Source organism: Microtus ochrogaster, linkage group LG2, assembly GCF_000317375.1.
Source record: "Microtus ochrogaster isolate Prairie Vole_2 linkage group LG2, MicOch1.0, whole genome shotgun sequence".
In the NCBI taxonomy this organism is placed as follows: domain Eukaryota; kingdom Metazoa; phylum Chordata; class Mammalia; order Rodentia; family Cricetidae; genus Microtus; species Microtus ochrogaster.
The window spans coordinates 45,784,048-45,811,805 of NC_022028.1; the positions used below are offsets into that span (position 1 = coordinate 45,784,048).

The following is a 27,758-nucleotide window of genomic DNA, read 5'->3' on the forward strand; positions in this document are numbered from 1 at the left end:
AGTTCTATCTGGATGTGGACTATTGTGTGTGTGCAGTCAGGGCTCTCAGTGGCTAAGCCAAACCATCCAGCTCCCAAATCTTACATACTCTGTCCCGGCTCCACACCTGTGCAGCTCGTCCTCTCTGGGACGAGTCATGATGAGGTACACCTCCCCATAGTGCCCTTCTGTTAACTCCTTGGCATCACAGTAGGCTCTGCCTTCCTTGTGTTCTTATACTTAACACCATAGGAGCTCCAGGAAACCCGACACCCTCTCAAGCACTGGTCCACCCTCACCAGGAGTCTCCCCAGAGTCAGCGTTCCAGGGGTTTCTGAACAGTAGTCCCTGTCTGAGTGTGGGGGGGAGGCAGTCCCTGCACGAGGTGACCACCCCCAGGGTAAGTAAAGAAACAAAGACCATTTTCCCAGCTTTATTAGAAAAGAAACAATGACAAAAAGGGTATGGGGGGTGAGCTAGACTCTTGATGCCGCCACCGGAACCCACGTTAGTCTGTCTTGGCACTGAACTGTGGGCATGGGCTTGTACAGAAAGTCAGTATTCATAAAACAAAACAAAAAAGTGCCAGCCCTGCTGTGTAGACCACAACCAGTTCACCCTCATGTGCCTAAGATAGCTCTCATCTTCCTTTGGACCAATACACTGGGTGGACAGCCTCAACCAGGGCAGGATGCTGTAAAGAGGGAACCGGGCAGGCTTAGGAGACCATGGGAAATGGTACCTCACATGGGCTTCTGGCCTTGCTCAGGGTCTGGACCAAAGGGATTCCAGGCCTAGCTGTTGCTCTGGGTATGGCCGTAGGGGTTCTAGGTGGCCCCCCTCATATGTCCATATAATCGTCATCCTCGTCTGTCTCACTCTCCAATGAGGACTCCTGGCTGGATGTCTCCAGAACCTCCAGGGCTGGCTGACACAGGCTCTCCTTCCTCACGTTGGCAGCTGACTGGGCGGAGAGGATGGCTGACTGCACACAGGGCAGGGAAGAACATGCTCAGGAGTGACCGGCTTTACCCTAAACCTCTTGACATTAACCCAAATTCTCACCCAGGCCTCCCCGTAGCTCAAGCCCCTTCGCAGACCTCCATTAGCCCCTATACCAGGCCCCCTGCCTGGTACCCAGTTACCTTCAGCTTTTGCTTGGTCTCCTCCGAGATGCTGCCTTTAGGGGAAAGCAGGGTCGGGGTAGGTGGTGTGACGGTGATCTCAGGGGGGAACTTGGTGGTGGCCGAAGGGATCACCAACTTTGGCATGTTGGACAGGAGGCGGGATTTGGCCCTGCTGGACTCAGTCTTGCCTTGATGGCTCTCCGGTGACTGGGTACTTCCGCTGCTGGGGACCTTAGTGCTGGTGGCTGTTGGGAGACCTCAGAGTTTGAGTTCACTCGCCTGCTTAGTCTGCCTGTCCCTTCTCGCTAAGAACTCAGTTCCTCCTACGGAAGTCAGAGAGCCCATAACATGGATGCTTTTCTGGCTTTCTGCCTATGTTGACTGTTAGGGTCCCAGGCTCAACTCTGGTTGCAGACCTTGGCACACTAGGTTTGGACTTGCAGCTTGGAGCACCCTGGGCTCTGAAAGCATTAGAGGCTCCAGCAGTTTCTCTGAGGTCCCCCAGCACCGAGAGAACACAAACCTGCTGTTGCATCTTCTGAACTATTCCATTCGAAGGGGAACACAAGCTGGCCCCAGTGTATACTTTTTCTCTCTCACTCCAGTATGAGTAAGGAGCTGAGTCTCCTGGAGGCAGTCAGGGCCATGGCAGACTGCAGATCTGGAACCTGGCAGCCTCCAGGGAGCTGCATGAACTGGGAACAACCCAGCTGCCCTGGCATGACTCCACATTCTTTTAGCCTCATCTCTTTAAAAGGAGTGGGAGCTTATCCAGAGCCCTGCTTGGTCTTCGCAAGCTGGCGCCATATCCTTCTATCCCGAGTGGTCTAGAGGAGACCTCGCCAAGCAGTCTCAAGGAGCCTGACTAGGAGAGTGGCTGGTGGGTTCCCACAGAGAGGCGATGTCTCTGCTCTGTACAGACTTAGCTGCCCACAGAGAAACCTCGGTGACAGGCCCGAGCTCCTCCCCGTACAGAACTGCTCCTCTGGGCTTAAGAAGACTCCACATCCAGTAGGACCCTTCTGTGGAGCTGGGGTGAAAGGAGGCTTTAGGGTCCCAATAGGTCCCTGCTAGACTCTAACCAGGGCCTTTCCTCATCTCTCTTCCAATCCACCAAGCTGGATGGATCCTCTGTGGGGAAGCCTACCTAGGGCTGTCATCTGAGAGCAACCTGGCGGGAGCTGGTGCTGGGCTCCCCTCAACTAGCCTTACCTTGGCTGCAGGTGGGCTCAGCACCTGTCTGGCAAGCAGCCTCCACTGGCCAGCAGTGCTGCTCAGTCAGGGGACCTGTGGTCATTTTCATCTGGTGCCGTGGCTCTTGGGGTGGAAAGCTGGTACCTTCTGTTGCTCCTGACAGCTGTTCTTCTATCTCTATGGAGACACAGGCCAACTGCAGGTAACAACCCCATTCCGTGGGAGTTGGGGACAAGTCCCTCTTCCCAGATCCCCACATTTCTGTGACAGACTATGCCTTAGGACATGTAACAGGGAAATGTGGCCAATATGGGGACACTGGGATAAGGTGGCTCTCCACCCCCACAGCCCTGACTAGTCTTTACAGTCTGGTACCATGTCCTTCCATCTTGAGCGAGTGACAGTCTTTGGAAAACCTGGCTAAGAGATCTTGAGAAGCCTGACTGGCAGAGTGGCTAGTGGGAGGGAGAGGGAGAGAGAGACACTCTGACTATGTGTGTGCCCTGTCTCTGCCCACAGCGACTCACCTCTTGCATCTAGTAAGATACTACCACAAGGCTGTCAGGGGTGGGTTTATATGTGAGGAACCTAATCCCTCTTGTGGCTCATAGGAGTAGGAATCACAACCAGAGTCAAAACCACCAGCTAAGACCAAGGTAGACAGAGAACACGAGGGCACCATGTCTTTCTGCTGGACCGAATCCCTCCTTGTCTGGCACAAGGCAGGAGTCTGGCACTGGTCAAGTGTGCCAGAGCCTGGATGGTATTAAGGGACAACTGTGTACCTGTATCATCAGCTAGGATCTGCCTCCCACCTCCTTCAAGTTCACAGTGGTCTTGCAGGTGGCTCTCTCCTTCCGCTCACTCAGGTACACTGTCTGCCCAGCTCTCACTCTGCCCCCCAGGCTTCTGCCAGGACAGCCGCCACCCCTTCCTCGGGCAGGGAAGAGGCAAGGGCCTGAGTGCCACGGAACTGTCCCGCCCAAGTCTCCGCAGAGCTGTTCCAGGGTCCAGGTCTCCTCTTTCCTATTTAAAGAGGAGCTCTTGCTATGGAGCCCAGGATAAGTCCATGGGATTATTCAGTTTCAGCCTCCTGAGGAAGGGCTATACCACCACACCCAGCTTGAAGAAGGCCATAGCTTACCTGACCCGAACCACTCCCTCTCCTGTCTTCAATGCCTGGCAGTTTAGGTCACAGGCAAACAATGGCTGGCAGCATGGAGCAGCTCAGGATTCCCCTGCAGTGTTCCCAGCACCACCTCCCATGTGCAAGGGAAGGCCACCAAGCTGCCTTCCCTGGGTCCTGACCCAATGCCATATCCATCCATAGGGAGCAGGGGGTTCCCTGAGTAGCACAGGTTGGGGGTCTGAGTTGGGTGTGAAGGCCCATGCACTCGATTTCAGCACTCGGTGGATGGAGACAAGAAGGCCTGTGGCAAGCTAGAGGCCAGCCTGGACTACCGAGACCCTGCCCAAAACGTCAAAACCAAACTAGAGTATCCAAGTTTCTAGATGATATGGGTCAACAGGCCTGACTTCCCTGAGGTGAGCTCAGGCACACTCTGGGTAAGGCTTCCCCTCATGCCAGGATGGATGAAGGCTGCTTAGTGTGCCCAGCTGTCAGGTGCCTTGCTCTTCCAGCCCTGCAAACAGCAGCCCCAGGTGGTAGACTGTCCCAAGTCCTCCCTTCTACTGTTTACTATTCAAGGTCTTCACCAGTAACAGCAAACACTGGCGAGAATTTCGTTTCCCTCTATTTCCAGACACCCGAAATATGGACAGACACTTAAAAACCGAAACTGGTCATGGAGTCACATAGGACCACCTCAGGACCATGGGATTCCTTTCTAGTAAGATGCTCAACGAGCATGGCCACAGGGTGCTGTTAGCAAAGTGTTCCTGTTCCCTGCCGCAGATTTCAGGTCTGGCACCAGGTCGGGGATGATTGTCCTGGGAGGCATGGGGCCTGGCTCAGACTTCCCCTGAACTCTCAGGACCTGCATGAAGCCGACATCTTGGCATCTCTATACTGTTTAGGGCAATTCTTCTCCACATGCTGTCCTAACTCTACTCTTTACATGATGGCTTCAGGAAAAGGGACTCTTCTTCATTAAGATGGTGAAGCTGGGTACAGGCTGAGGCTACTTAGGCAGCAGCAGGCAAGATAAGCTGGGGTGGCATGGTAGCAAGGCAGAGCCCTCTGCCTTGGGGAAAGCCCCACCAGGGTCTCCTCAGCAGCTGCCCCTGACTCTCCCATATGTACCTTGGAAGGGTGTCCTGAGGATCTTGCTCTCAGGTAGGTATCTCAGCCTTCACTTAGCCCCACTTTCTAACCATCTGCTACTGAAGTCCCCCACTATGGCAGTCACTAAGCAGACTCTACCATCAAGAGAAACTGCACCCAGCCACAAGGCTACACGAGCCTGTCAGGAACCTGGAGCTGGTGATGCTCTCTTTCCATGAGGGCTCGACTAGTTCCAGAGATGGAGGGTGTGGGCTTAAAGAGACTGGTCTGTCCCAAACTGGTCCCAGCATCACCCCCACAAAGCTCTGGTGTCCATGGAAAATCCCTACAAACATCACATGCTGATACGGGAGTAGGGGGCAGGCTTGTTCGGAATGTGAGTGTGCCTGGGATGCTCTGCCAGGCCTGAGTGGGCACAAGTTTTTGCTGAGTGCTGTCCCTACCCCATGTTCATTATATTGCTCCCGTGGTAAAAAACCATTTAGTCTAGTCTTGGGGGAATAACTCTGGTGAATAGATACCCAGAAATAACAGGTACTCTTTCCCGGGGCTAACCTCCAAAGAGAAAATGTGAACTGTGGGATTTTGCTTGCTTGGTGGCAGACAGGTGAGGGAGGCTGCCAGCCAGCTTTCAAGTGGTCTTGATGTCTACCGGCTGTACCTACCAGAATAGCTGATACCAACAGACAGGAGCAATGTGTGGCCCGGTGATGCTCAACTCTTTGGAAACTAGGTTGTAAGAGATGCTATGGCTTCCTCCCCACTATAGCAGAACTCTGGCTCTCAAGTAGGAGAGCACTAGGTTGTCAACAGAGAGACCCACAGGGGAGAAGACCCCACTAAGAACCCGTTTCCCACACAGGCGATCAGCCACAGACAGCGGCATGGGATACCTTGAACTAGGAATATTCTACCCACAACACTGGCCTGGAGCCCCAGTCCTCAGACTCTCCAAAGTCATGGAGAACATGGGTTAAGCAGAGGGTGATACAACCTGAGGTGAGGGGCAGGTGAGGTCCTTGTGGGCCCATGCCCCCCGCCCCCCGAACTCACCGCCACCAGCACAGCTCCATTTATCTGCTAAGAGTGAGTAGAAGGGCTCAGACTCCTGGAGGCAGAACCTAGCATGTGTAGCTTTCTGACTTTTCTGGGTGGCACCCAGAGCTTTGTGCATGCTAGCCCGAGCCCACCTCAGATCTGACTGCTCTGTTCTGTGGACTTGAGAGGTTCCTTTGGAACAAATGGTGACAGAGAGTATAACTGTGAGTAACTCGGAGCCTACATGGCCACAATCCTTGAAGTAACCTGGGGAGAGCATGAAAGCCCCAGTCACTGAGAGGGGCGCTTCCAACCCAGCCTCCCTACTATGCAGATGAGAGGGGAGACCACACAGTCAAGGTCCAATGCCTGCAGGTGGCAGACCCAGATGTGACCCACAACCACAAAACTATGACTGGGAGGTCAGGCAAGCCCTAAGGGATGGCTCCAGGTATGCGCAGGTGACCCTGTGACATGGAACTCAGGACACAAACCAGGTCTCAAAATGGTAAGAGAAGGAAGGGTGGGCAGACTGGGGCAGAGAGCTAAATCTTAGCTATTTCAGGGTCTCCCGAGCCTGGCTATGGTGCCAGCATACTGGGAGTCAACCAGAAGCATGCGATGCCTGGGGGTTGGCAGAGTCTGGCACCATGCACAATGCCAGAGGAGTGTCTGCACTAATGAAGAGGATAGTGCCTTTATACGCCTCCTGTGTGTGTTGTCTTCATGCCTCTTCCTCCTAGGAAAGTTCCAGACCACGTCCTGCCTGCCATGCTGACCACCCTAACTGGCAGCTCCTGATTAAGACAGCCTGTGACACCCCATCCTGTATTTTCTTCACAGGTCCATCTACCTGGTCCTGGAGAGTCCCTGGGGCCTCAAGGATGGCTGAGGTCAGACCCTTTCACAGCAGCCCAGTCTGCACCAGCTGTTGACCGTCTTAGGTACTGTGGGGCTCTGCTGGGGCAGAGACCAAGACAACTGCACACCCCTCAGTGGTGGTGCCTGTCCCGCTCCTCCTCAGCCTTCCATGTGCAGCGAGGACAGGCACAGAGGCTGTGATGGTTTGAATGTAATTGGTGCTCATAAGGAGTTGCACTATAAGGAGGTGTGGCCTTGTGAGGAAGAGTGTCACTGTGGGGTGGGCTTTGAGGGCTCAAGCTACTCCCAGTGCCACAGTCCACTTCCTGTTACCTGCAGGACTCTCAGCTGTCTGTCTGCATGCTGCCATGATGATGATGAGGGACTAAAGCTCTATTTTAAGCCCCCCAATGAAATGTTTTTCCTTTATAAGAGTTGCCGTGGTCATGGTGTCTCTTCATGGCAATAGAAACCCTAACTAAGACATAGGGCAAGGTTACCAGAGTTATGGACACAGGCAGTTCCAACTAGGCCATAAATAAATACTGTCAGCAACTGATACTAGACTAGCAGCTGACTGCCCCAGGGTTTCCCCAGGGGTTCTGGAGAGCAACCCCCATGCCTCTTTGCCAATCCCACAGGGAAGGATTGCTGGTACAGGGGACTAGGCTCTGGGAAAGCTGAGTATGAAAATCTCAGGTTGCCAGGTGGATTGAGATGGCACTTACCAGGACTCAGAGAGGCCATGCTGGTGGTAGCCTCTGGTCTGTGTGGCCGCAGAATTCCAGGATCTGCGGACAGGTCTAGGGTAGAGGCTGATGTGGAGGGAGGGCAACCGATGACAGCGGTGGCAGAAGACAATACAGTCTGAGGCTTGAGGTGGGAGTCACTGGGCCGCTGGAGGGCATCAGCTGGCAAGGGGTCAGGTGCTGTGGGGGCTACTGTGGCAGGGAAGAAGTTCTCTCTACTGTCCTTGGGGTGCTTGGGGGTGGTGGGTGCGTCTCCTGAGGCCTGCGACAGCAAAGGCAAGGTGAAGAAGGTCAATGGGGCCGCCCTCTGAGCACGCATTGCCCTGTCCCACTGCAGCCTAATCCAGTCCCACAGGACACTCCTTCTGGGCCCTGGAAGCCAACATAACACCATACATTACTCTGAGGTTCTTGCTGGCTGTGCCAGAGAGCTCAAACATTCTACCAGGACACAGCTGCCACCAACACACAGCCGAGAGTCAGCTCCTCCTCTCTGGAGACACCCACCATGCTTAGCAGAGCCTCATGAAGACCTGGCTTACTTCTCTGTCCCCTCCACAGTGCCAGTCGAGAAGGACCCATTCACCTATATCTCTATGGAGGATGGAGGCCCAATCTTGGGGCTGGAGGAATGGGCGGTAAACCTACGAGAGTGACTTTCCAAGGGAGAACAAATGAACTAGTCTGCTCGCCAAGCTTGAGACCCTCAGGCCTAACGCTACTGAATTTGGCCACACAGGCCTTTCTTTCGCCTGCAGCCTGGCCTTTGGTTTCCAGGAAGCCCTTAGAAGCCTCTGACTCTCCACACAGTTCCCTTTGCCTTGGTACCCATTGGTGCTTTCTCTTCTGACATATTTCTCCTAAGATGTCTCACATGATGGGGACAAGTCTGCAAGTTCTGCTTCTGGTGGCTGTCTAGTGCTGGAAGAAGTTAGTTCACTACAAGATGAGGCAGGAGGCCACAGCAAGGCTGGCAATGAGCAAGAGGGCAAACACGAGTCAGAGTGAGGGCTACTTGCCTGCCTGTCTTCAGTCCAGAACAACCTCAGCAGCAAGTGACTGCATCTAAGGAGGCCCATGGTGCTTTCCAGGGACACACCAGGCTGCCACAGCAACAGGGACCCCAGCAAACAAAATGGAAATTCCTAAAGGGGCAGGAGCTCTTGGCTCTAAATGATGGTGTCTTCCTAATGCTGGCCAGAGGTGGGCCTAGGCTAGCTCTAACTGTCTCAACTGCTCTTCTCAAAGTGCAGGCTTGTGGGACACTCTTTGGGAAGGGGTGAGGTGGAGTGGCTTTGGAAAAGACCTGGAAGAACAGCCTGCCTGCAGTCCCACCCCCTGGGATGATCATGGGATAGTAGGGGACGACATGAGGTTTAATGGGAAACTGGAGGGCAGCCCGCTAGGTAGTGTCTCCTCGAAGAGAGGAGACACAAGGAAAAGATGCAGAGATACAAAATAGCCCTCAGACTGGGCCCCCGGGGACAGAGCTGCTAGCCAGACCCCAATGGTGTGTGGTAGTGAGAGAACCTAGGACAATCCTAGGGGCACCCCATCCCAGTGGGATCTGGGGAGTGGGTGGCAGGCCCTAAGGATCATCTGTCTGCTCTCTTCCACTCTGGCTCTGTATCCCAGGAGGTGACCTGACACTGCCTAGCAGCAGGCAGTCTACCCCATTACCTAGCCTGGTGCTTTCAAGGGTTGCTGGTAGCAGCCACCACTAGTGACCCAAATGGTACCAATATGTGTAGGTCTTGGCTTCAAGTCATCTTTCCCTTTAGCTGCCTCCTCTAAGAAACCAGATTCCATCCTGTCCTTAATTTAATACTGCACCAGTAAAGGGAGGGGGTCTGGTATTTCCTGAATGTGTTTAACACTTAAGCCCATTCAAAGTCAGATATGCACTTTTCTTTTTTTTCTTTTTGAGGCAGTTTCTCTGTGTAGCTTTCTTTGAGTTCTTTGTCCTGAACTTGCTCTGTAGACCAGGCTGTCCTTGAACTCATAGAGACCCACCTGCCTCAGCCGTCCAAGTGTTAGGATTAAAGGCATGTGCCACCACTACCTAGTGAACGAACACATTTGTATTCCCAATACTCAGGAAGCTGGCAGGAGACTGCCAAGAGTTATAGGTCAGCCTGGGCAACATAGCAAATCCCAGGCTTGTGGGCAACAATCAAGTGGTGAGGTCGGCTGGCTGGATGGTCAATCCTGCCAAGGATTCTGCTTCTCATCTAGGAGGCTGACCCACAGCCTGCACGCTCAAAGATGAATCAATCCCTGGAGCCTTAGACCTAGGGTCTGACAGTGTTGATCACCTCAGGTCCTATTCTACCAGGAGGAAGCCTGTCTGAATCCCTAAGATACCTGCCAGCTGCTGGGGCTCCTAGGACAAGGCAGTCCAAAACCACTGGGTCACTCCTAGGATGAGAAGACAGACCCACAATGACACAGACACTGACCACGGCCACTGACAAGAAGGCTGTTTTGCCTTTTCTGACCTGTAGCTCTCAAGGCTTTACAGGGGTGACTCTTTGTCCTGCTAGACCTGCCTCCAATTCCTCCTAAGCTGTTCTCTGCCAAGATTCAACATGAGCCCAGGTCTCCCCACTTTTTAAATTTGAGACAGGACCTCTCTATGTAGCCCCTTGCTGTCTTGGAACTCGCTGTATAGACTAGGCTAATCTAGAACTCACAGAAATCCACCTGCCTCTACCTCCTGAGTGCCAGAATTAAAGGTGTGCCCAACACATCTGGTCACCAGGAGCTCTATCTTTGGCCTAGAGGGGCTTCTCTCAGCCCATCCCGGGAGGATCTTACTCTCGCTGCCATCTTCCCCTGCCTCTTTGGCACCTGAATACCCTGGCTTGGGATGAGCCCTACCACACTTAGTGATTCCCCCTACAGGCTCTGCCTGCGCCCCACATTCCTTATTGCTTTGGTCCTAGCCAGGCAGGTTCTGGAATCACTCCTGTACTGGTCACAAAGGTTAAGGCCCCTCTACTTGTGAAGGAGCGAAAGCATAGCACCTGAGGACCCACATGTATGTCTGAGTCTGTCAAGGCACTACCATGTTGGGGTTGTGACCCATTATCCAGAAGCCTAGACGCTTTCTGCTCTTCCCCCTGGGCCCATGGTGACCACAGGAACCAGCTCCAGGGCACATTTGCTTCTGGACCTACAGTCCAAGGCTTTGGTGTGGGATAGGTTCTGTATGAAGGGTGGCATAGGCTGGGGAGTTAGTAGGATGTGTGTACAAGGCAGAGCTTACGAGCTTACCTGTCTCTGGGTAGCAGCCCCAAGGTGAACCTGACAGAACTTCACAGCCTGCTCCAGTGCAGTTTCCTCGTCCACCTGAACAGAGATGCCTAAAATGAGGGAACCTAGGCCACAGTGCCTGACCCTTAGGTGCTATATTAACCCAGCTCAAGAAGGCATTCTATGTGGACTCTCCTCAGTGAGGACCACACCCAGCAACCAAGTCTCATCCATGTCGGGATGCAGCCCAAAGGCCCATGTACCAGCTGCTGCTGTTAGGACTTGTCCCAGTTAACCCTCAGGCCACATCAAGTTACTTTCCATGGCCTTCAGGGCTGAGATTGACAGAGGCCTCAGACCCCAGTGAAGCTTTCAAATTCAGCTGAGAGATGGGCTTTGCAGTACAGGCTTTTAATGTTAGTACTTGGGAGTCAAGAGGCAGGATTGAATGTCTCAGGCCAGCATGAATTACACAGTAAGACCCTGTTTCAAAACAAAACCAGATTAGCTAAAGTGGCTGTCACAGGTTGGTTTCTGATCTACCTTGAGAGTGGGATGTCGATTCCAATGGGAGGAGCCCTCTAGAAGCCCAGGTAGGATGGTGAGTGTGTACAACAGACTAAGAGCCTAACACGTGGAGGTCAGTATGAGACTAGAGGTGTAGGGCATCATAAACAAGCACATGTGGCTCGAAGGAGATGGCCACATATTGTCAAGTGAAGATGGGGACAGGTAATGTAGGAAGGGACCGGTTCTCCCCGCAGGAAAAGCGGCCGCACCTATGCTGTTCCTAGGACTTCATGGTGGAGAGGATCTCAAAGGCGCCATGTGGGAAGCCGACCACTAGGACAGTCACCCCATCTGCCACAAGTTCTGGGGGATTCCGCCTATGGGAATAATGCATCTGTTTGGGGGGTGGGGATCAAGCAGACCGAGAAGGGTGGCAGACTCTCTGGGTTGCCATGCTTAGACTGCAGTTCTGTGCCTTAGACTGGGTACCACAGTCACCCATCTCAGGAAGAGGCTCAAGTGTGTCCTCACAGTGATGGGACCGGGGGCTTCCACACTCCTGTGTTGGACTTATACTGCAGTTTAGTCTTCCTTAAAGTCTGAATTCACACGTACACCTCATTGTTTTCTGAGTCTAAACTTATTGCCTGCTCATCAGAGAAAAACCTCAACAAACAAACAAGCAAAGTATACAGTGGGAAAGGGGTAGGCACAATACCTAAAGCCTACCTCCAGGGTGGGCCCCTGATACATGTGGACCCAAGAAGGAACCTTCTGGAGAACAGAAGGCCCAGGCAATGAAGGAGTCTGAGACACATGTGGCCCTGGGGTCAGGGCAGCAGCTGCCTACCTGCTTGATGAGCATGTAAGTCTCTGACATGATCTTCTCAATGCGGCCCAGGTCATAGGCCATGCCCTTCTGGCCCTGCTGCCACACTCGATAGGCATCCAGCAGGAGAGTCTTGCCAGACTCTGTATCCTCCAGGAGTTTCCTTTTGCGATTAGGCCTTGGAGGTGCCTCCTCAGGGTGGCCAACTCCCCTGGCTCCCGTGGTGGGGGGAGTAGCAGTGGTGGTGGGTGTTGCAGGGGTTGGTGTAAGTGGAGTGGGTTGTTGTCGGGTACTGATGCTCAGTTCCTCTAGAGAAAGCTCAGCAGACCGGCTCTCAGGGCCCCTGTCCCTTGGGGGACGCCCTGGAAGCAGAGGTGAAGTCTGTTCCAAGTCTGGGTGGTGAACAGTAGCCTCAATGGTGTCCATGGGTTCAGTGGGCCCTGTCTGGGGACTCTCTTTGTCTTTCCGCTCCCCACCCTGGTCTGTGCTGTCCCTTGTGTCTGTGGCCACTGGCAATTGGCTGAGAGGGCCCACTCTGCCCCCTGGCTCAGGCCCTGGTCCCGAGCCATCTGCTAGAGGTAGCTTCTTGGGTTGGGGGAGGCTTTCCTGGCCATCCTCGGGACTGGCTTTGTGTGAGACATCGGTGGTCATCCTGGCTCCGGAGTGGCCACAGCCCTTGGGTCCTGGGTGTTCTAGCCCCTACAAGAAAAACAGACTAGTTACTACTGGGGGTTCGCTGATCTCAGAGCCTCTATGGGTCTCTCGACCCAACTGCCATTCCATTCTGGTTATGCACATGTGCCAGCTGGACAAGACTGGGTTCCAGTCCCAGACGAGGGGGCTAGCCCAGAGTCCCATTCTCCTCTGCTCCCCTGGCATCCACCCTCATCACATAAGGGAGTGTGGGGCAGGTCGGACAATGAGACTCTTACTCACTGCTTCTGGGATGGCACAGCCTGGTTTCCCAGGGGCGCTGTGCTGTGAGCCTTATGGGGTGCTGACATGGGAAGGACCTGTGCAGGGCCTTACTGTGGCTGCTGCAGAGACTTCTTTTCTTAGGCCCTCACACGCAAGACCTGGGCTGCGGTGTGGGAGGCTGACATACCTCTGCAAGCTCACTCAGTGTGTCCTCCAGCACTTTCACAGTGAGAATGAAAGCCCGCTGGGCCAGGACCTGGCGGTCAGCATCTCGCAGGTATTTCCTGTGGTCACACGGGGACAGAAAGAATGGGACAGGGTCAGAAACCATATAGTGCAGCTAGGTGGTGAGCCAGCACTTACCCCAGGAGCACTTGGGAACACAGTCACATATTCATATTCAACAAGCCTCTGACTTGGTCCCAGTGACTGCCCAGAGCCCTCTGGACTACAGGCTAGCCGGAGATCAGTGCTATGGTGGGCTAAGTGCCAGCTCACAGAAGGCTGGGGGCTAAGTTCCTCTCCCTCGGGTTGGTTTCTGGGATGCTTATGCTTTACCGCAAACCTAGCCTGTGTGAGTAGCATCTCTGGGTACGCCATCCCCAATCTCTATGCATGGCAGCTGTGGCAGACATCCTCTGTCTTTGTGTCCCATCCTTCTGGCCAACGAAGCCCTGAGAGCTGTTGAGGCCCAAGACCTCTGCTGCCTACCTATTTCCCTGGGGTACCAAGGCGATTTTCTGATTGTCTATCCCCTACACCCCATGCTAGTCAGTGCCTCTGAGAGCCCCACATTGGACAGAAGGGAGGGTCTAAGCGTGGAGACTAACAGCATGTAAGTCCTAGGGTGTTCGAGGCAGAGGCAGAATACTTGAGTTCTAGATATTAAGAGATGTCCCTCAGGACAGAGGGAAGGCTGTGGCTTCTGGACCAAAAGATCCCAGAGCCAGATGGGACAAGCCTGGGAAGATGATAAGCCAGGCTGTATGTGGTGGTTCACTCACTTGCCCTGGTCTGGTGTCCGCTGCAGCATGGAAGACACCTTCAACAAGGTGCTATGGTCCCGGAGCTGGGCTAGAACCTTGAGGAGCAGCACGATGGAGCGGTTCATGTGCCAGGCAAAGCTGCCTGGCCGGTCAATCTCATCCACGGGGATCCGCCAGATGCCCTAAGGGGTAAGCAAAGGTAAGCTAAGGAACGCTGTCCCTGGAGCCCTGGGGATACCCCTCCTGAGGTCCCCTCAAGCCTGCCACTGTGTTTAGGGCCTAGCCAGGGATTTCTCAGCCCTGTCTTGCCACCCAAAAGAAGAGATGGGCGTGGCTGCCTCTACCAACTCCCTTCTCATCCAGGGCAGAGGATGGTACAAGTGAGTTTCCACGGCCGTTTTTCCAAGTCAAAGTCACACTAAGTGAGCTGAGCATGCTTCACTCATGATCCTCCTGCCTCAGTCTCCTCTTTTGTATCCCACATGCTCACTGGACCTGTTCCCTATGGTGGTTTCATGCTGTGCAAACATTTCTCTGCACAGGTATTGGCAAAGACACAGGAACGACTCCCAAGGGAAGAATACTGAGCCAGAGGGGACCGGCAACAACTGCTGCTGGAGGTCAAGCCCCTGCAGTCTCACTTTCTCAACCCCAATGCTACCCAGGCCCCCACCACCTCAGGCATATCGTCTGGCTTTGGTGGAGTGCTCCCATCTCTCGGTTCACATCGAAGCATGAGGTATTGCCCTCCTTCCCTCCCTGTCACCAGCACCCTTGTGGTGACAAGCCTGGCATCTGACAATCACTTGTTGGGTGCCATCACATGGATGCCAGAGGGAAGGAGTGACGAGCTGTTTGACACATGACTTCAGCCTGGAAGAAGCTGGGGGGTCCCTGTAGTCAACCTCAGAGAAGCTCCAGCCGGCCCAGGCCCTAGATCTTGACAGGCTTCATTAGGGGTTTTTCAGGTCTCAAGTGCCAGTCACAGGTATTAAAGTAGCAGCCATGTGGTGCTCTGTTCTCATGGTGGCTTGCTATTAGCGGTTCATACCCAGAAGTGTAAACCCAAGCTCTAGTAGGCCAAGGGGATGGGGGTGGAAGGAGGGCAGGTGATGGAGGAAGGTCATTGGTTGATTAAATAAAGAAGCTGCTTGCCCTGATAGGTTAGAACGTAGGTGGGAGGAGTGTCATTGGTTGATTAAATAAAGAAGCTGCTTGCCCTGATAGGTTAGAACGTAGGTGGGAGGAGTGAATGGAACAGAACACTGAGAGGAAGAGGAAGTGAGCTCAGAGACTCGACAGCTCTCCTCTCGGGGGCAGACGCCTCAGAGAGACACAATGCTCCACTCTTGTGGGCAGAGGCGAGAGCTCTGCTCTCTGAGGCACACGCAATGAAGCTCCGACCCAGGATGGACATAGGCTAGAATCTTCTGGGTAAGCGCACCTTGGGGTGCGACACACATGATTGGAAATGGGTTAGTCCAGGTGCGAGAGTTAGCCAAGAAAAGGGCTAGAGCTAAAGAGCCAAGCAGTGATTAAAAGAATACAGTGTCCGTGTAATTATTTCGGGGCATAAGCTAGACAGGCGGCCGGGGTGTGGCTGGGATACTGGGGACGCAGCCCCGCTGCTCATATTACTACAGGCAGGGCATCTCAAGATGACCTGGAAAAGCTTAATGCCCTCAGTCCTTAGCACCACAGCCTCCATACTAGGCCACAAGGAGAGCCCACTTGGCAGGCTAGGGGCTGAGAATATCCACCCCCAGGACAGCAAACACCATTATATATTCCTCAGATAATGTATCTATAACAGCTTATAAAAAGCCACACAGTGTGTGTGTGTGTTACTCTCAACTACAGCAGTTGGCGTGGTAGGCAAGGACCTGCTTCCCTGCTCCTAGTGCTGAGGCTAGCCTAAGACAGACTACAGTGGCCATGAAGGTATCCACAGATCCAGCAGTGTGAGGCTAGGGAAGGGCTCCATTTGATTATAGACATCACACACAGACAACAGACAGTGGAGCTCAGAGAGCAGGGACTAAGCCTTCTGGAGCTACAGACTCGAGGGGCTACCCCGAACTGAGTGGACCTCACCACCCCACAGCTTTGAGGAAAAGATCCCTGTGGGTATTCACAAGAATACCACACCTGTACCAACCTCCACAACTGGCTGCAGCAGCTCTTCAGTCTGGATGGTAGGGAGAGTCACTCCAAGATCTGGTGTGACCAGGTGCCCTTTTCCAGACCCCCATGCCCAGCACACACACACTTGGAGAGGCCTGGAATCAACCTGGATCCACAGAAGTCTCCCCTCCACAGAAGTCTCCCTACTTTATTCAGACCTCAGGATGGCAGAGGGTCTGCCTGACTTCTCAGAGATGCGTTCAGAACCAGGCATGGTAGTGTACACTTCACCTCTAGTGCTCAGGAGGCAGAGGCAGGGGGATCTCTATGAGTCTGAGGCCAGTCTAGTCAGCACAGCAACTTCCAAGCCAACCAGCCAGGCTACATGGAGAAACCCTATCTCAAAAGTCACCCCCCCCCCACACACACATTTGCATCTGCTTTTCTGACCTGTGACCAGAGGAGCAGAGCGAGGCAGGGAAGGAGTCCTGCTCCAAGCCAATGGTACTGGAGGTGCAGACACAGGAAGGCTGAGCAAAGCACAGAGGCAGGGACCTGGGGGCCTCAGACACCAGCTAAGGGTGGGGGTGTTGGATACTGTCATGTTGTCTAACAGTTATACATACTGGAGCTAATCACCCATGGAGGTAGCTAGTTAATTAACTCTGGTTAATTAGCAGAATGGAGTTTTTCTATATGGCACAGGGTTGGTCCCAGGACTGAAGCCTTTATCAACTGACCCCAGGGCTTTGGGTGTGCTAATGAAGCACTGTTAACCTCTGAGTACGTCCCTAGTCCTTGTTTGAGAGAGGTTACACTATATACCCAGGCTGGTCTTAAACTCTTGGCCCTCCTGGCTCAATTATATATGTGTGGACCAAGCTAGGTCCCATGGGCCTTTTAAATTTTCTATCTCAACTGCCTCTCCAACTTCCCTGAGTCCTTTTGACTGACACAAGCCAGATTTCATGCACATGAGCCTTTGTTTATGTCCTTCCACAGCCTCTGCCCAGCCAATAATCCCAGTGTCTTCCCAGGTCCATGTGATATCTGGTCCCTCTTCTACAAAGTTCCTGTGGCTTGCTTTCTCTGATGTGGAGGAGATAACTCAAGGTCAGCCTTTCTTATGGCTTTGCAGCTGGCAGTGTGTCCTGGCCAGGTACAGGCTATCTGTGCTAGGGGAATAGATCCTAACCTTCCCCGCCTCTTTCTGGAAATTTCCATGTTCAACTGTGTGAGGCAGGAGGGAAACAATGGTGCTCACAGCAAACACAGCTCTTCCAAGCTCCAAGTGTATATGACTCCCACACTTGGGGGACATGGGAACTGCAAGAAGATAAACTGACCCTTCTCTAAGAGGCAGCCAGTGCCAGGTGACAATGTTACGGTTCCAAACAGTGTTCGAGCATGGTCCACCTGGCCAGGTGAAACTATCACACCATGAAAAAGTGAGCTGAGAAGGTGCTACCAGCAATAAATTGTGCTTGGCCACATGTAAGGTGTGCTGGTAAGCAGAGGAGACCTGGCAGATGTTAAGGGGCACAGGAGACCAGGAGTCCTGAAAAGGCTCTCATTCCTCAAGCTGAGAATTGAAGGCACAGCGCCTCAGGTCGCCTTCCCGTGCAAGGGCAGGACTAGAAGGGCCCAACCCCCTCTGGGGGCTGTAAAAGACCTGTCAGGCAGATAAGGCGGATGGCTGCAAGGGAATCACATTCAATACCAGGGGGAAGAGAAAACCAACAGGGAGGGACTGTTAGCAACAGTACTGCACCACAGCATGGCTAGCTGAGGGATCTCGCCCCCGTGTCTCCCAGAGCACCCAACAACAAAGGTATTAGTGCAGAGAGGCTGAGTTTCTGACGCACTATGCATGGGTATGGTTTGGATCCCTACCTCCTCTTCACTTTCTTTTATAACACAGCAGTACTGAATCCAGAAAGAACGAGGCAAGTCCCAGGAAGAGCGGAAAGGATCCACAGATGCCCCTGACAAATACTCCAAATGAGCCCTAGGAGGCTTGAAATCCAGCAAGTGCAGAGGCTGCTCTCTCCTGGCCCTTCCCTAGAGGAAGTAGTGCTGGAAGGCACACTTGCTGGGCAAGGTTGGCTCACTCAGGCCTCATGTGTTCATTTACTGCTCCACAAGACTCTTGATTTACTGGGTACCATCTCCTCCCTGTTTCCCGTTAACAGGTCCCTTCTCTTTCCTGGGCATGCAGCCAGAGGGTAAACTAGCGGGAGCCCATGGGATCTCCTCTGCCCTCTCAGCATGGGGCTGTGTGTGCAGATGGAGACAAGCCTGGGTAGGCAGGGGAGTGTTCCTGTGGCCACCACGCTGGCCTTTGGAGACAGCTATACTGAGAAAGGGCAGAGTCATGAGCCAGCAGGATAGAAAACAAGCCAACTATGCCTTCTGCCTGAGCTAAGCAGAGTCCAGCTTCTGTGTTTACAGCTCCAGGATGGACTGGGCAGGGCCCTTTCTTAAAGGGAAAAGCTGGAACTCACCTCTCCCTGACTGCCCCACCAAACCCACCCCAGAGAAGGCATCAGAGGGCCTCTCAGGAGGAAGGCAGGTACCCAGCAGGTAGACAGCTAGTCTGTTCTGTCTCCCTCACTACAGTCCACAAGTGAAAAGGGATGGGGCTAAGCAGAGGCCACATAGCACCTAGCCCAAAGCCCAGAAGAAAAAGGCACGGACCTCTGGAGGACATTAGGGGAAGCAGGGTGTGAGCTGGGCTGGAGATAGTATGGAAGGAGCCTGCAATGGAGCTCATGCCATAGGAGGAACACACGCTTGAGAGCTGCAGCATTGCTGGAGTCAGAGGGCATCAGGGACCCCGACCCCCGAGGAGGTCCCTGTGTAGGACCATGCTTTCCCACCCCTGCAGGCATGCATGCTATCTTTAATCAGCCTCACTTGAACCCTGAGTTGTGGTGTCACCAAGACTGGATTCCCTGGCGGTCGGTGTCGCTGGGGAGAATGCTTGCTCAGAGAAGTCAGGGGCCTTCCCAGCAGCCCCAGAGCACTTCCAAACACCACATTGTGCTCAAGTTTCTCCTGCATGCCAAGTACTTCATCCCAAGCATCTCAGCCCATCTCCGTTCCTCAGAGTGGTTCTGGGCTCCTGGATGACCGATGAAGTCACTGAAACACACACTGGCCACTGAATAATTTATGCAGTCCCAGACTGTGGGCTGAAGGCTGGACAAAAGCTCCAGCCCCCCCACAGCAATGTGAGTCTTGGGGCAGATGGAGGCGGGGCATGGGCACTGCTGTGAGGGTTCCTGAAGCTTTTCTCAGAGGAGCAGAGAGCTGTGTCAGTGGAGGTAGTGGGTAAGCCTGAGTAGCACCTACTAATGCTCACCTACTCACAATGGACTGGAGAGCAGCGTGGGCGGACAGGCCTGGCCAGGAGCTGGTGGAGCTCTGCCTTCCATTAATGGCAATCTCGGGGAGTAGTACACTACAGAGGTAGCACACAGCATTGGCTCCTGCAGGTATGAAGCACTTTGCCTGGGCTACCGTCTATTGACATCCCTGCATGCTGTAGTTAGGGGAAGTTCATTCCTGCTGAGACCCAGGCTCCTCTTTCCCTACATTACAGACTCAGCAGCCAGCTCATACTCCCCTGCGGGCCTTGGTGTAGGCAAAGCTCAACCATGCACACTTCTGGATCTCAGAACCTACATACCTGACCTGGGGGCTGCTAAACACAGCCTCTTTATTCAGCCCAGAGCCACTAGCACAGCACCCGGAGCCGCAGATTCAAGTTTAGATCTGGTTCTCCCGGCACACTCTGTAGAAACAGTTACAGCCCATGGCTATTCTGAGATTCTTACCTTTCAGTCACAGATCCTCAAGAGCCCTTCTCTAAGGCACAAAGTACCCTGGGAACTTGCCTGGAAGGGTGCCTTTGGGAAAGCCAGGAAGGAAAGGAGGTGGGGAGGGAAATGGCCCAGCCAGAGCTAGATGGTGGTGGGCAGGGGAGGACTTGGAGTTTCATTCTCCTGCCACACTGGCAGAGATAGCCCAAGCTAGCCCTTCCCAGAGAGAATGACTGAGCTCAGGAGACCTGCTCAGGGATGTCCAGTGATGGTGGGACCAGGAGCAGGGATCTCTCGCCTTCACCTCGGAGCCTCTTCCCATGCCCCTCTTTAACACTCCCAAAGGGAGGAGCGGGCAGGGTTTTGAACCATGTGTTTCTCACATCCACTCATCTCAGCGCAGGGCAGCCTCCGTGGAAAGGCTTGCTCACAGATGGGGAGGCTGGCCGCTGACTGGTGTCCCTCCACTGGTAGCATAGGTGCTTCAGAGGCCCACTGCAGAAGAGGGTCTTTAGCCTTGGTCCTCCCAGGGCTTGACTGTTTCCCCTAGCTGTCCCCTGCTGCCACACATGGGACTGAGGTATGACACTTGTTCTGATTTGCCATTCTCAGTGTCATGCCCAGTAGGGCACCAGGCAAGAGGGTAAGCAGAGGGAGGATCTCATCTGGGGTACCTAGAAAGGCTGTAAAGGAGGCAGCACATGGCACCTCCAGCGGCACTGACAAGGAAAAGGCAACAGACTGTGCACAGGCTATGTGGCCTGAGGAAACAGGTGGGATACCAGGCAGATGGCAGTAAATTTTTCCCTCTCTACCTCACCGAGGCTCCCCATTCAAGGGGTCTGAGTCTGGCTGGGGTCTGGCAAGTTGAGGCGACTCCAGCTTTTGACCTCGGTTCAAGGGCCTTAGTCTTGGACACAAGAGTTGCCCTGGCACAGCCCCAGGACACTGAGCTGCTATAGGCAGGAGGGCAGATGGACAGATAACAGGGCTGTGCTGCTCTTGAGGACCTCATGACGTATGAGGTAAATCTGGGATAGGGGCAGAGCTCCCAAAGCTCCTGAGGAAAAGGAAGTCCACCAGTACAAGAATCCAGGAAACAAGGATGGTACACTGTCGCCTATGGGGCCCTACCTGCAGACTGAGTGGAAAACTAATGTTCTGGATTAAAAAAAAAAAAAATCACAAGATATTGACTCCAATTCTCTTAAAGAAGGGGTGGTAGGGCAACATTCCAGCCATCCAGGCCAACTATAGGAGAGAGTGGCCAGTGAAATAAGAGGCCAAGAGAGCAGAGACTCTGAGGGTGTCTGGGCAAAGCCAGAGGAGACAGGAGTGGGAGGCTGTGCCTCTGCTGAGCAGACAGAAATACGAAATGGGCAGCTGAGAGGGGATCAGGCAGTAGCAATTTCCTTGCAGTCAGCCCCATAACTTGGGGACATCCTGAGCACAGGGAGGTATTTCCCATGTCATCAAAACCATCTCCTTGATAACAACCACAGAACCCTTTGTCCCATAGTACACGGGCCACAGTTGGCACCTGAGCTCATTTTCAGGGTCAATATGAAGAATGATGGGTTGGAAAAGGAAAGCTGACAGCTGGGGGATAGCCATGGGACAATGGAGCAAGCAAGGCTTTCTAGAGCAACCCTGTCCACCAAAAAAATAGCACTGTGAGTACCCAGGAGAAACCCTATTCCTCTCCCTGGTAGAGGTGTTCCTATGGTCCCTCTAGGTATGGGCAAATGGTGAGCAGGTGAGAGCAAGAATCCTATTGCAAGAGTAGACAAAGGGGGCTGGAGAGATGGCTCAGAGGTTAAGAGCATTGCCTGCTCTTCCAAAGGTCCTGAGTTCAATTCCCAGCAACCACGTGGTGGCTCACAACCATCTGTAATGGGGTCTGGTGCCCTCTTCTGGCCTGCAGGCATACACACAGACAGAATATTGTATACATAATAAATAAATAAATATTAAAAAAAAAAAAAGAGTAGACAAAGGGTAAAGGAGCAGATTGCTGTTAGCAATGAGTGGCTGAGCAATGGAGTGATGGCGCTTCAGCAAGGTAGAGCTCAGGGCTCAGCAACTCCCTCCCCCAAACCCCAGAAAATCACAGAAACCTGTGCAGACACCAACACAGCCTCAAAATTAACAGCCTGACTCCAAGGAGCCAGGGATGGCCCCGTGCAAGGGACAAGGGCATCCTACAGTCTTGAGGTGACACCTGTCGCCCACTAACACACACAAACCACTCAGACAAGACGACCTAGAGAGGTGTGTGAGCAGGGTCTAGAGAGATGCTCTCAATATCGCACAGCTCCTGGACTGACTACACCTCTTGGGGCAAACAACTCCTGGTGACTGCCCAGCATCTCCCACACCAGATTTCAGTGCTCTTGCTCTGAAGAGACTAGCTCCTTTGTGAGCCAGCAAGCAGCAGGAAGCTGAGGCTACAGCAGAACTCTCCCACCAGCTCTGCCTTTTATACCCATTTGTCCCCAGGAAGGAGTGCATCAAGGATGCTGGCAGTCGGCGCCCTGGGTAGCGCCCATGGGCGCCCATGGCCTCTTGTATAGATGCTCTCTCTGGCACCCTTCTCCTGCTCAGGAATCTCGGTGTTTGAATCTAGGGCTGCTTTCTAGGTAGGTAGCTCCCCATCTTTTTTGATGCCCTGAGGAGAGAGGGGCCCCGCAGCACTTCTGCTCCATGCCTAAGATGGAGGGGAACCGGGAGCCTTCCCCCAACCCTCCTGCAAACCAAACACCAGAGGGGACAGAAGTTTCTGCAATGAGTACCTCATAACCATATGGAAAGCAATCTGTGGTCTCAGGACTGTGCAGAGGCCATCAGGGACACCCTCCTACTCCCTCATAAGGTCCTGACTGTCCAGGCAAGGCTACCGAGGGCAAGGGATTTCCCCATGCCATTACAGGTAATGAGTCCTCAACCGACTCAGGCAGGGGCTGGGGAAGCCTGCAATTTGCCTGCAGCTGGCGTCTGCTGTTTCCAGCCTTTTCTGCCAAATGAGACATATCATGCACTAGGTCCCCTCCCCTCCCCCTTCTGGGAAAAGCAGAACCGACAACTGAGATGGGGGAGAGCCTGGCGGCCGGCCCTGCCCCCACGTGCGGAACTAGAAGCGCCCCTTCCCAAAGCGACCCCTACTCCAACCCTACCCCTCCTCCTACTCTTGAGTGCTGAGTGGCTAGGACCCTGGGCCCGGTGTTCCGAGCCGGCCCGCACTTGCAAAGCGCTGGCACCATCCTCCCGCCCCCGCACAGCGGCTATTTATAGCTAGGGAAGCACCGCGCCCGGGCGCCGCTGCCCATCCCGCCCGGCGGCCCGCTCACCATCCCCGAGAGCGGCACCGCACAGCTTTTCGTCAGCGCCTTCTGCCGCGAAGTTGTTGCAGCTAGTGGCTTTCGTTTTCGCAGGCGCACACCCACGCCTGGGCTCCGGCCCGGGGCTTGGTCGGGCTGGGCTGTCCTGGGTTTGCTGGGCGGGCTCAGTACAGACTCCACCAGCGCCAGCCGCCCCCGCATGCCACTACCTAGGCCAGTCTGGCCTCCCACCTGACGTTCGGTAGAACGCCAATCCAATACGGGCACGGGGGGCACCGCACCCATAGTCGGCGACTTCCTCTGTAGAGGCGCTGGGGAAACTACGGCCCTCGGGCTTCCTGCTGCGCCTGGGGTGGGGGCAGCTGCCCGAGCCCACCGGGGGGAACTGAGCACTGAAAAGCGGAGAGGCAGGCAGGCAGGCAGGCAGGCAGAGGTGAGGTGGTCGTGCAGCCCTGGTCCCAATCCCCGCCCTCGGCCGCGGGCAAGTTCCTACCCGCCGGCTCCCCGGTGGCATCTGTGCAGGAGAGCTAGTGCGGGCGCCAGGCCATGGCCGCGGAGGCTTGCTCCTCACTCGTGGCGGGCCGGGGCGGGGCAGGCAAGAGCCGGACGGGCCCCCGGCAGTCGCTTGGCAGCACAACTGACTTTTGCTGGCCAATCCTGGCGGGGTCCCTGGCCTAACCGCCAGGGGTTCAGTGATGAGGGGCTGCGCACTGGTTGAGAGGTATCTTGTGTACAGCCCTTGGCACAGGAAGCTGTGGGATGAGGAGGTGAGGAGTTCGGGAGGCAGGATGGCAATGGCTAACGGCAGCATGGGGGTGGGGGCAACCTTCCACCTGCAATGGGGTCCCAACGTGAACAGTACCCTTCCCCCATTTGTGCCACACAGGGCCTTGTGGTAGGTAGAGGTGTAAGTTGTAAGAGGGCCACACACAGAGCTGTCAGTCGGGACTACAATGAAGACTTCTGGAGTAACATCCTCAAGAAGGACGCATAACGACGATGTCACCATCAGACCTCCAGTGAGCTCTCCAGATGGAAGCCATCTATTTTCCCACCTGGGGCTGGGCCCCCGCATGCCACTACATGGCATGGGGGGCTGGGCCAGGTAAATGAGGATCCTCCCCACCGATGATGCATTGCTCTTCAGAAGGTACTGAGCCTGTTCTACAGTGGAAGGGCTCAGGAGGGGAAAGTATTTTTGGCATAGAAGGGCACACACAACACTGGTCTGCATAGGGCATCTTCAACCTAGTGGGGCAGGCTGCACAGGCACTATTCACCAATTTCTGCCCAGGTTGAAGAGAACACTGCAGGAAGGGGCAGAGCACCATACGAGGACTATGCCGTATGGAGAAGACCCTGCCTCCACAAATTTCCACTCACTGCCAGGGCCAAGTCCACTTCCTGGCCACACTCCCAAAGTGTCAATTATGACACCTCTTCTATTTCCATCTGCCTTACCCTAGCTTCTGCCCACCAGTGTCCCTAGGTTTCGTACCTTTAATCCAAACAAGGCTGGTCCAGCCCCCCTCCTCTCCACCTAGAAAATAAACTGTTTTCTGCCCTCGGAAGATGACTCTCCTGCTCAGCAATGGGCTTGCTGCTGGGGACATGAAGAAGCAGACTTGGGCTCCCAGAGGTCATTCAGTTGCAGGTACACACCCGAGCGCAATTCTTCATAGCTTCAAATGCATGTTCCCCGTGATAAGAGTTGAGACTTACCAATCTGACTGTCTCTCACCTCACTGCACCCTCACTGTATCCACACTGCGACCCTTTGACAGACAGCACAAGTGCCAAGAGGCAGGGAGTTAGGGCACTGGTACAGTTACACAGCTGTTAAGACTGGGACCCATCACGCAAGCCTGGCCAGCTCCGGCGTGGATCACTTCTTGAAGTTGTCCCCAATTGCTGGAGCAGACATCATGACCAGGTGACAAAATGTCATTTGTATTTCACGTAACTCATGATCTCACTTCGTTCCTTTTCTACTTCCTAAAAGATCAAGTCAGACTAAAGGAAGCTGAGAACATGTGCTCATCACCTCTACCCAGGTCAGGAAAAGGCTGTGGAATCAGTGTTCAGGAGGCCTCCAAGTCCAGTAGCAGCACCTGCTCTCCAGAGCACACCACCCTGCCATACACAGCTCTCACACACACTGCGGAGCACATACTGGGGTGCAAACGTCTGCTGGCATCATTTTACCCCAGCCCGAGGGTCCTGGGGAAGGGTGCCAAGTGGCCTCAAGGCACAGTACCTGTCTTTTACAGCAACAGGGAAGCATACATTACCTAAGAACTTGCAGGGTATGGGTTGAACAAGCAAAGCTTCAAGAGGGACATCCCTGGGAGAACATTTATTTCCAGCTCAGCTCTGGAGGCCTTGGCATAACCACCTAACCTTGTTTTTTGAGGTAGGGTCCCACTGTAGTCCAGGCTCAACCTCATGGTAACCTTCCTGCTTCAGTCTCCTGACTGATAGTCACTAGCTATCTTGCCCTGTTTGTACACCATGTGACGCCCGGCACTCCGAGCCCTGGCTTGTGCCAGCCAGCTCTCTCCAGAGGCACCATCGTCTCTAGATGATCAGCGATAACAAAGTCCCAGTGAGACATTTCTCACAGGGAAATCACCCTCCTTGTACCTAGCACCAGAGGGATGTTCTAGAGTATGTGTCCGAGTGACAATACTATGACAGATGCTGGTGGCTCGTGTACCTTACATCCTTGAAGAAATCTGGCTTAAAAGAGCTTTGAGATTCCTGGCACCTGTCAGTAGCCTGAGCAGTAGAGTCTGGTAGGTCCTGGCTGCCCATAAAGCGTCTGACCTTAGAAGGTGTGCGGACCTCCACCACTACCCTGCAGATAGCCCCTCAGTCACCTCTGGACATCCTGAAGCCTGAGATTGGGGGCTCTGGCAGCTCTCTACCAGCCCAGAGGCTCAGGTGATTAGGCCATCTTGACCACTCTTCTCTCGTAGGCAAGCATAGCCCCCCCCCTTAAGTGGCCATAGGTCTTCTTGGGAATGTAGACTTAGCCTTTGGCACACCCAGCCAATGGCATAGAAAGACATTCCTGACTCAAGTGGAGGTGCATCTCTGGTCTTACGACACTAAGTTCTGGATGACAGAGCTTAGCAGTGGTTAGCTCTGCTGGCTGAGTTACCTGGGGAACCATGGAGCCCCAGTGGTATCTTACAGCTGTTCCTTCTCAAGACCTGGGTCCTTGTACACACCTTCAGGTCTTTTTTGGTTCCTTTCTTGTAGGCTTTTACTTCAGTCCCAAGGTAGAACCCGTCTTCCTTCTGAGCTGGATTGAATGCTGGAACAAGAATGCTCCTTAATATCCCTAATTTCTAGCCTTGCCACCACTCACCTGCCTCACTACTGTGGGACAGTAGCTCTGTGTAACATTGGATCTGGCGACTTTCCTATTATGTATGTGATAGCCAGTTTTCTTCTTTAGGGTTGAGAAGGGTGAAACAGGCCACCCTTCCTGAGGTACAGAAACCTTGGGTTCCCCCCAAACCATGTGCTCTACTTGACTCTCTTGAGCTAGAACTTTTGGTTCTGAGAAGCTAACCCTCCTGTACTATACAGCTCTTTTAAGCCAGAGTTCTTCAAGGATGTAAGGTACACGAGCCCAGCATCTGTCACAGTGCCTTGAGATGTCACTGTACCCAACAGTGTCGGAAGAGAGCCAAGGTGCAAAGCATGAAGACTGGCCCGAGGAACATCTCCAGGCTGCTACTGCAAGGGCTCAGCTCAAAGATTCCTGCCCGTAGGGCTAGAACTACACAGCAACCTCAGCAGATAGCTATGTTGTACCACTTAAATGTGCTGGGCTGTGAGGTCCCAGCATATGTGTGTGCACCCTCCATGCACAGGGCCACTGCTCCCACCAGCACTCTTGTGAAGGGAAAGACAGCCCCCCACATCAGGAAGAAAAAGTAGGATCTCTGCCAGTTCCCTGGGCTCTTGTGAACAGGCAGTAATGGGGCATGTCAACTTAGCTTAACCGGCACCTTCAGTCCAGCTACACAGCAGACCACAGAAGGAGAATGTCAAGGGTGGGACGGGACCATGACTGCTGTGTGGGAGAAGTGGCAGGCAGTGCTACTAGGTGGATATTATTCCACGCAGGAGGGCCAACAAGAGAAGGAGAGGCAGCTCACAGAAAGTCAGTGACAATGGCTGGTATCTGGGAGGGCAGGTGTACTTATGGGGCAGGCTACATGTGGCAGAGGGTAGTGGGTAATCTTCAACAACAGGAAAGGGTTACTAGAGGTCAGAGGAATAAATCAGGCAATGGAGGCCAGCAGCCTGGATGTGCTGGGAGGCACCAATTTTGACCATGAGCTCCCTGTCTAGGAACCTGTGGTTGGTCCACTACTGATAGATCTGGACAGATAGCAATGGTGGCATCTGGGTCAGATAGGCCAATTTTGTCTTACCCAGTTGTGCCTCTCCTGTCCACAAAAAATGCCTCCCTTTACTTTCTCCCTTCTAAGAGGGTATGAACAGGTCTGGGTCCCTAAATGCCTTCTTAGGATAACAGGTGCTTACAACAGGCTCCTCTGTGCCCTGCTCCCCTCTCCCCAGGCTGGACGCGAACCCCACTGCAATAACCCACTCTTTGGAGGACTGCAAAGCTGCCTCCATTTTACCTCAGGAGGGTAGCCCAGGTCCTAGGAATCCTCCTCTGGCTAGCACACTGAGAAAAAAAAAAAAACTAGCATAATCTATATGTCTACTGGTCCCTGGCCCCTAAGGAATAGCTGTTA

The 27,758-nt window shown here is 53.9% G+C and overlaps 1 protein-coding gene across 3 annotated transcripts in view; it reads right to left on the minus strand.

The window, feature by feature from the left end:
* Positions 1-400: 400 nt before the first annotated feature.
* The window catches only part of Cabin1 (calcineurin binding protein 1), a 126,888-nt gene continuing 99,530 nt past the window's right edge, over positions 401-27,758 (minus strand). For all 3 annotated transcript variants that reach the window (XM_026785654.1, XM_005360198.3, XM_026785653.1), the window contains 8 exons: positions 13,710-13,873; positions 12,893-12,989; positions 11,809-12,486; positions 10,470-10,544; positions 7,173-7,455; positions 2,319-2,477; positions 1,125-1,351; positions 401-964 (listed from right to left, as the gene is read on the minus strand). In XM_026785654.1, the coding sequence (XP_026641455.1) occupies positions 821-964; positions 1,125-1,351; positions 2,319-2,477; positions 7,173-7,455; positions 10,470-10,544; positions 11,809-12,486; positions 12,893-12,989; positions 13,710-13,873 (1,827 nt within the window). In that variant the 3' untranslated portion in view covers positions 401-820. The remainder of the gene's footprint in view (positions 965-1,124; positions 1,352-2,318; positions 2,478-7,172; positions 7,456-10,469; positions 10,545-11,808; positions 12,487-12,892; positions 12,990-13,709; positions 13,874-27,758) is intronic.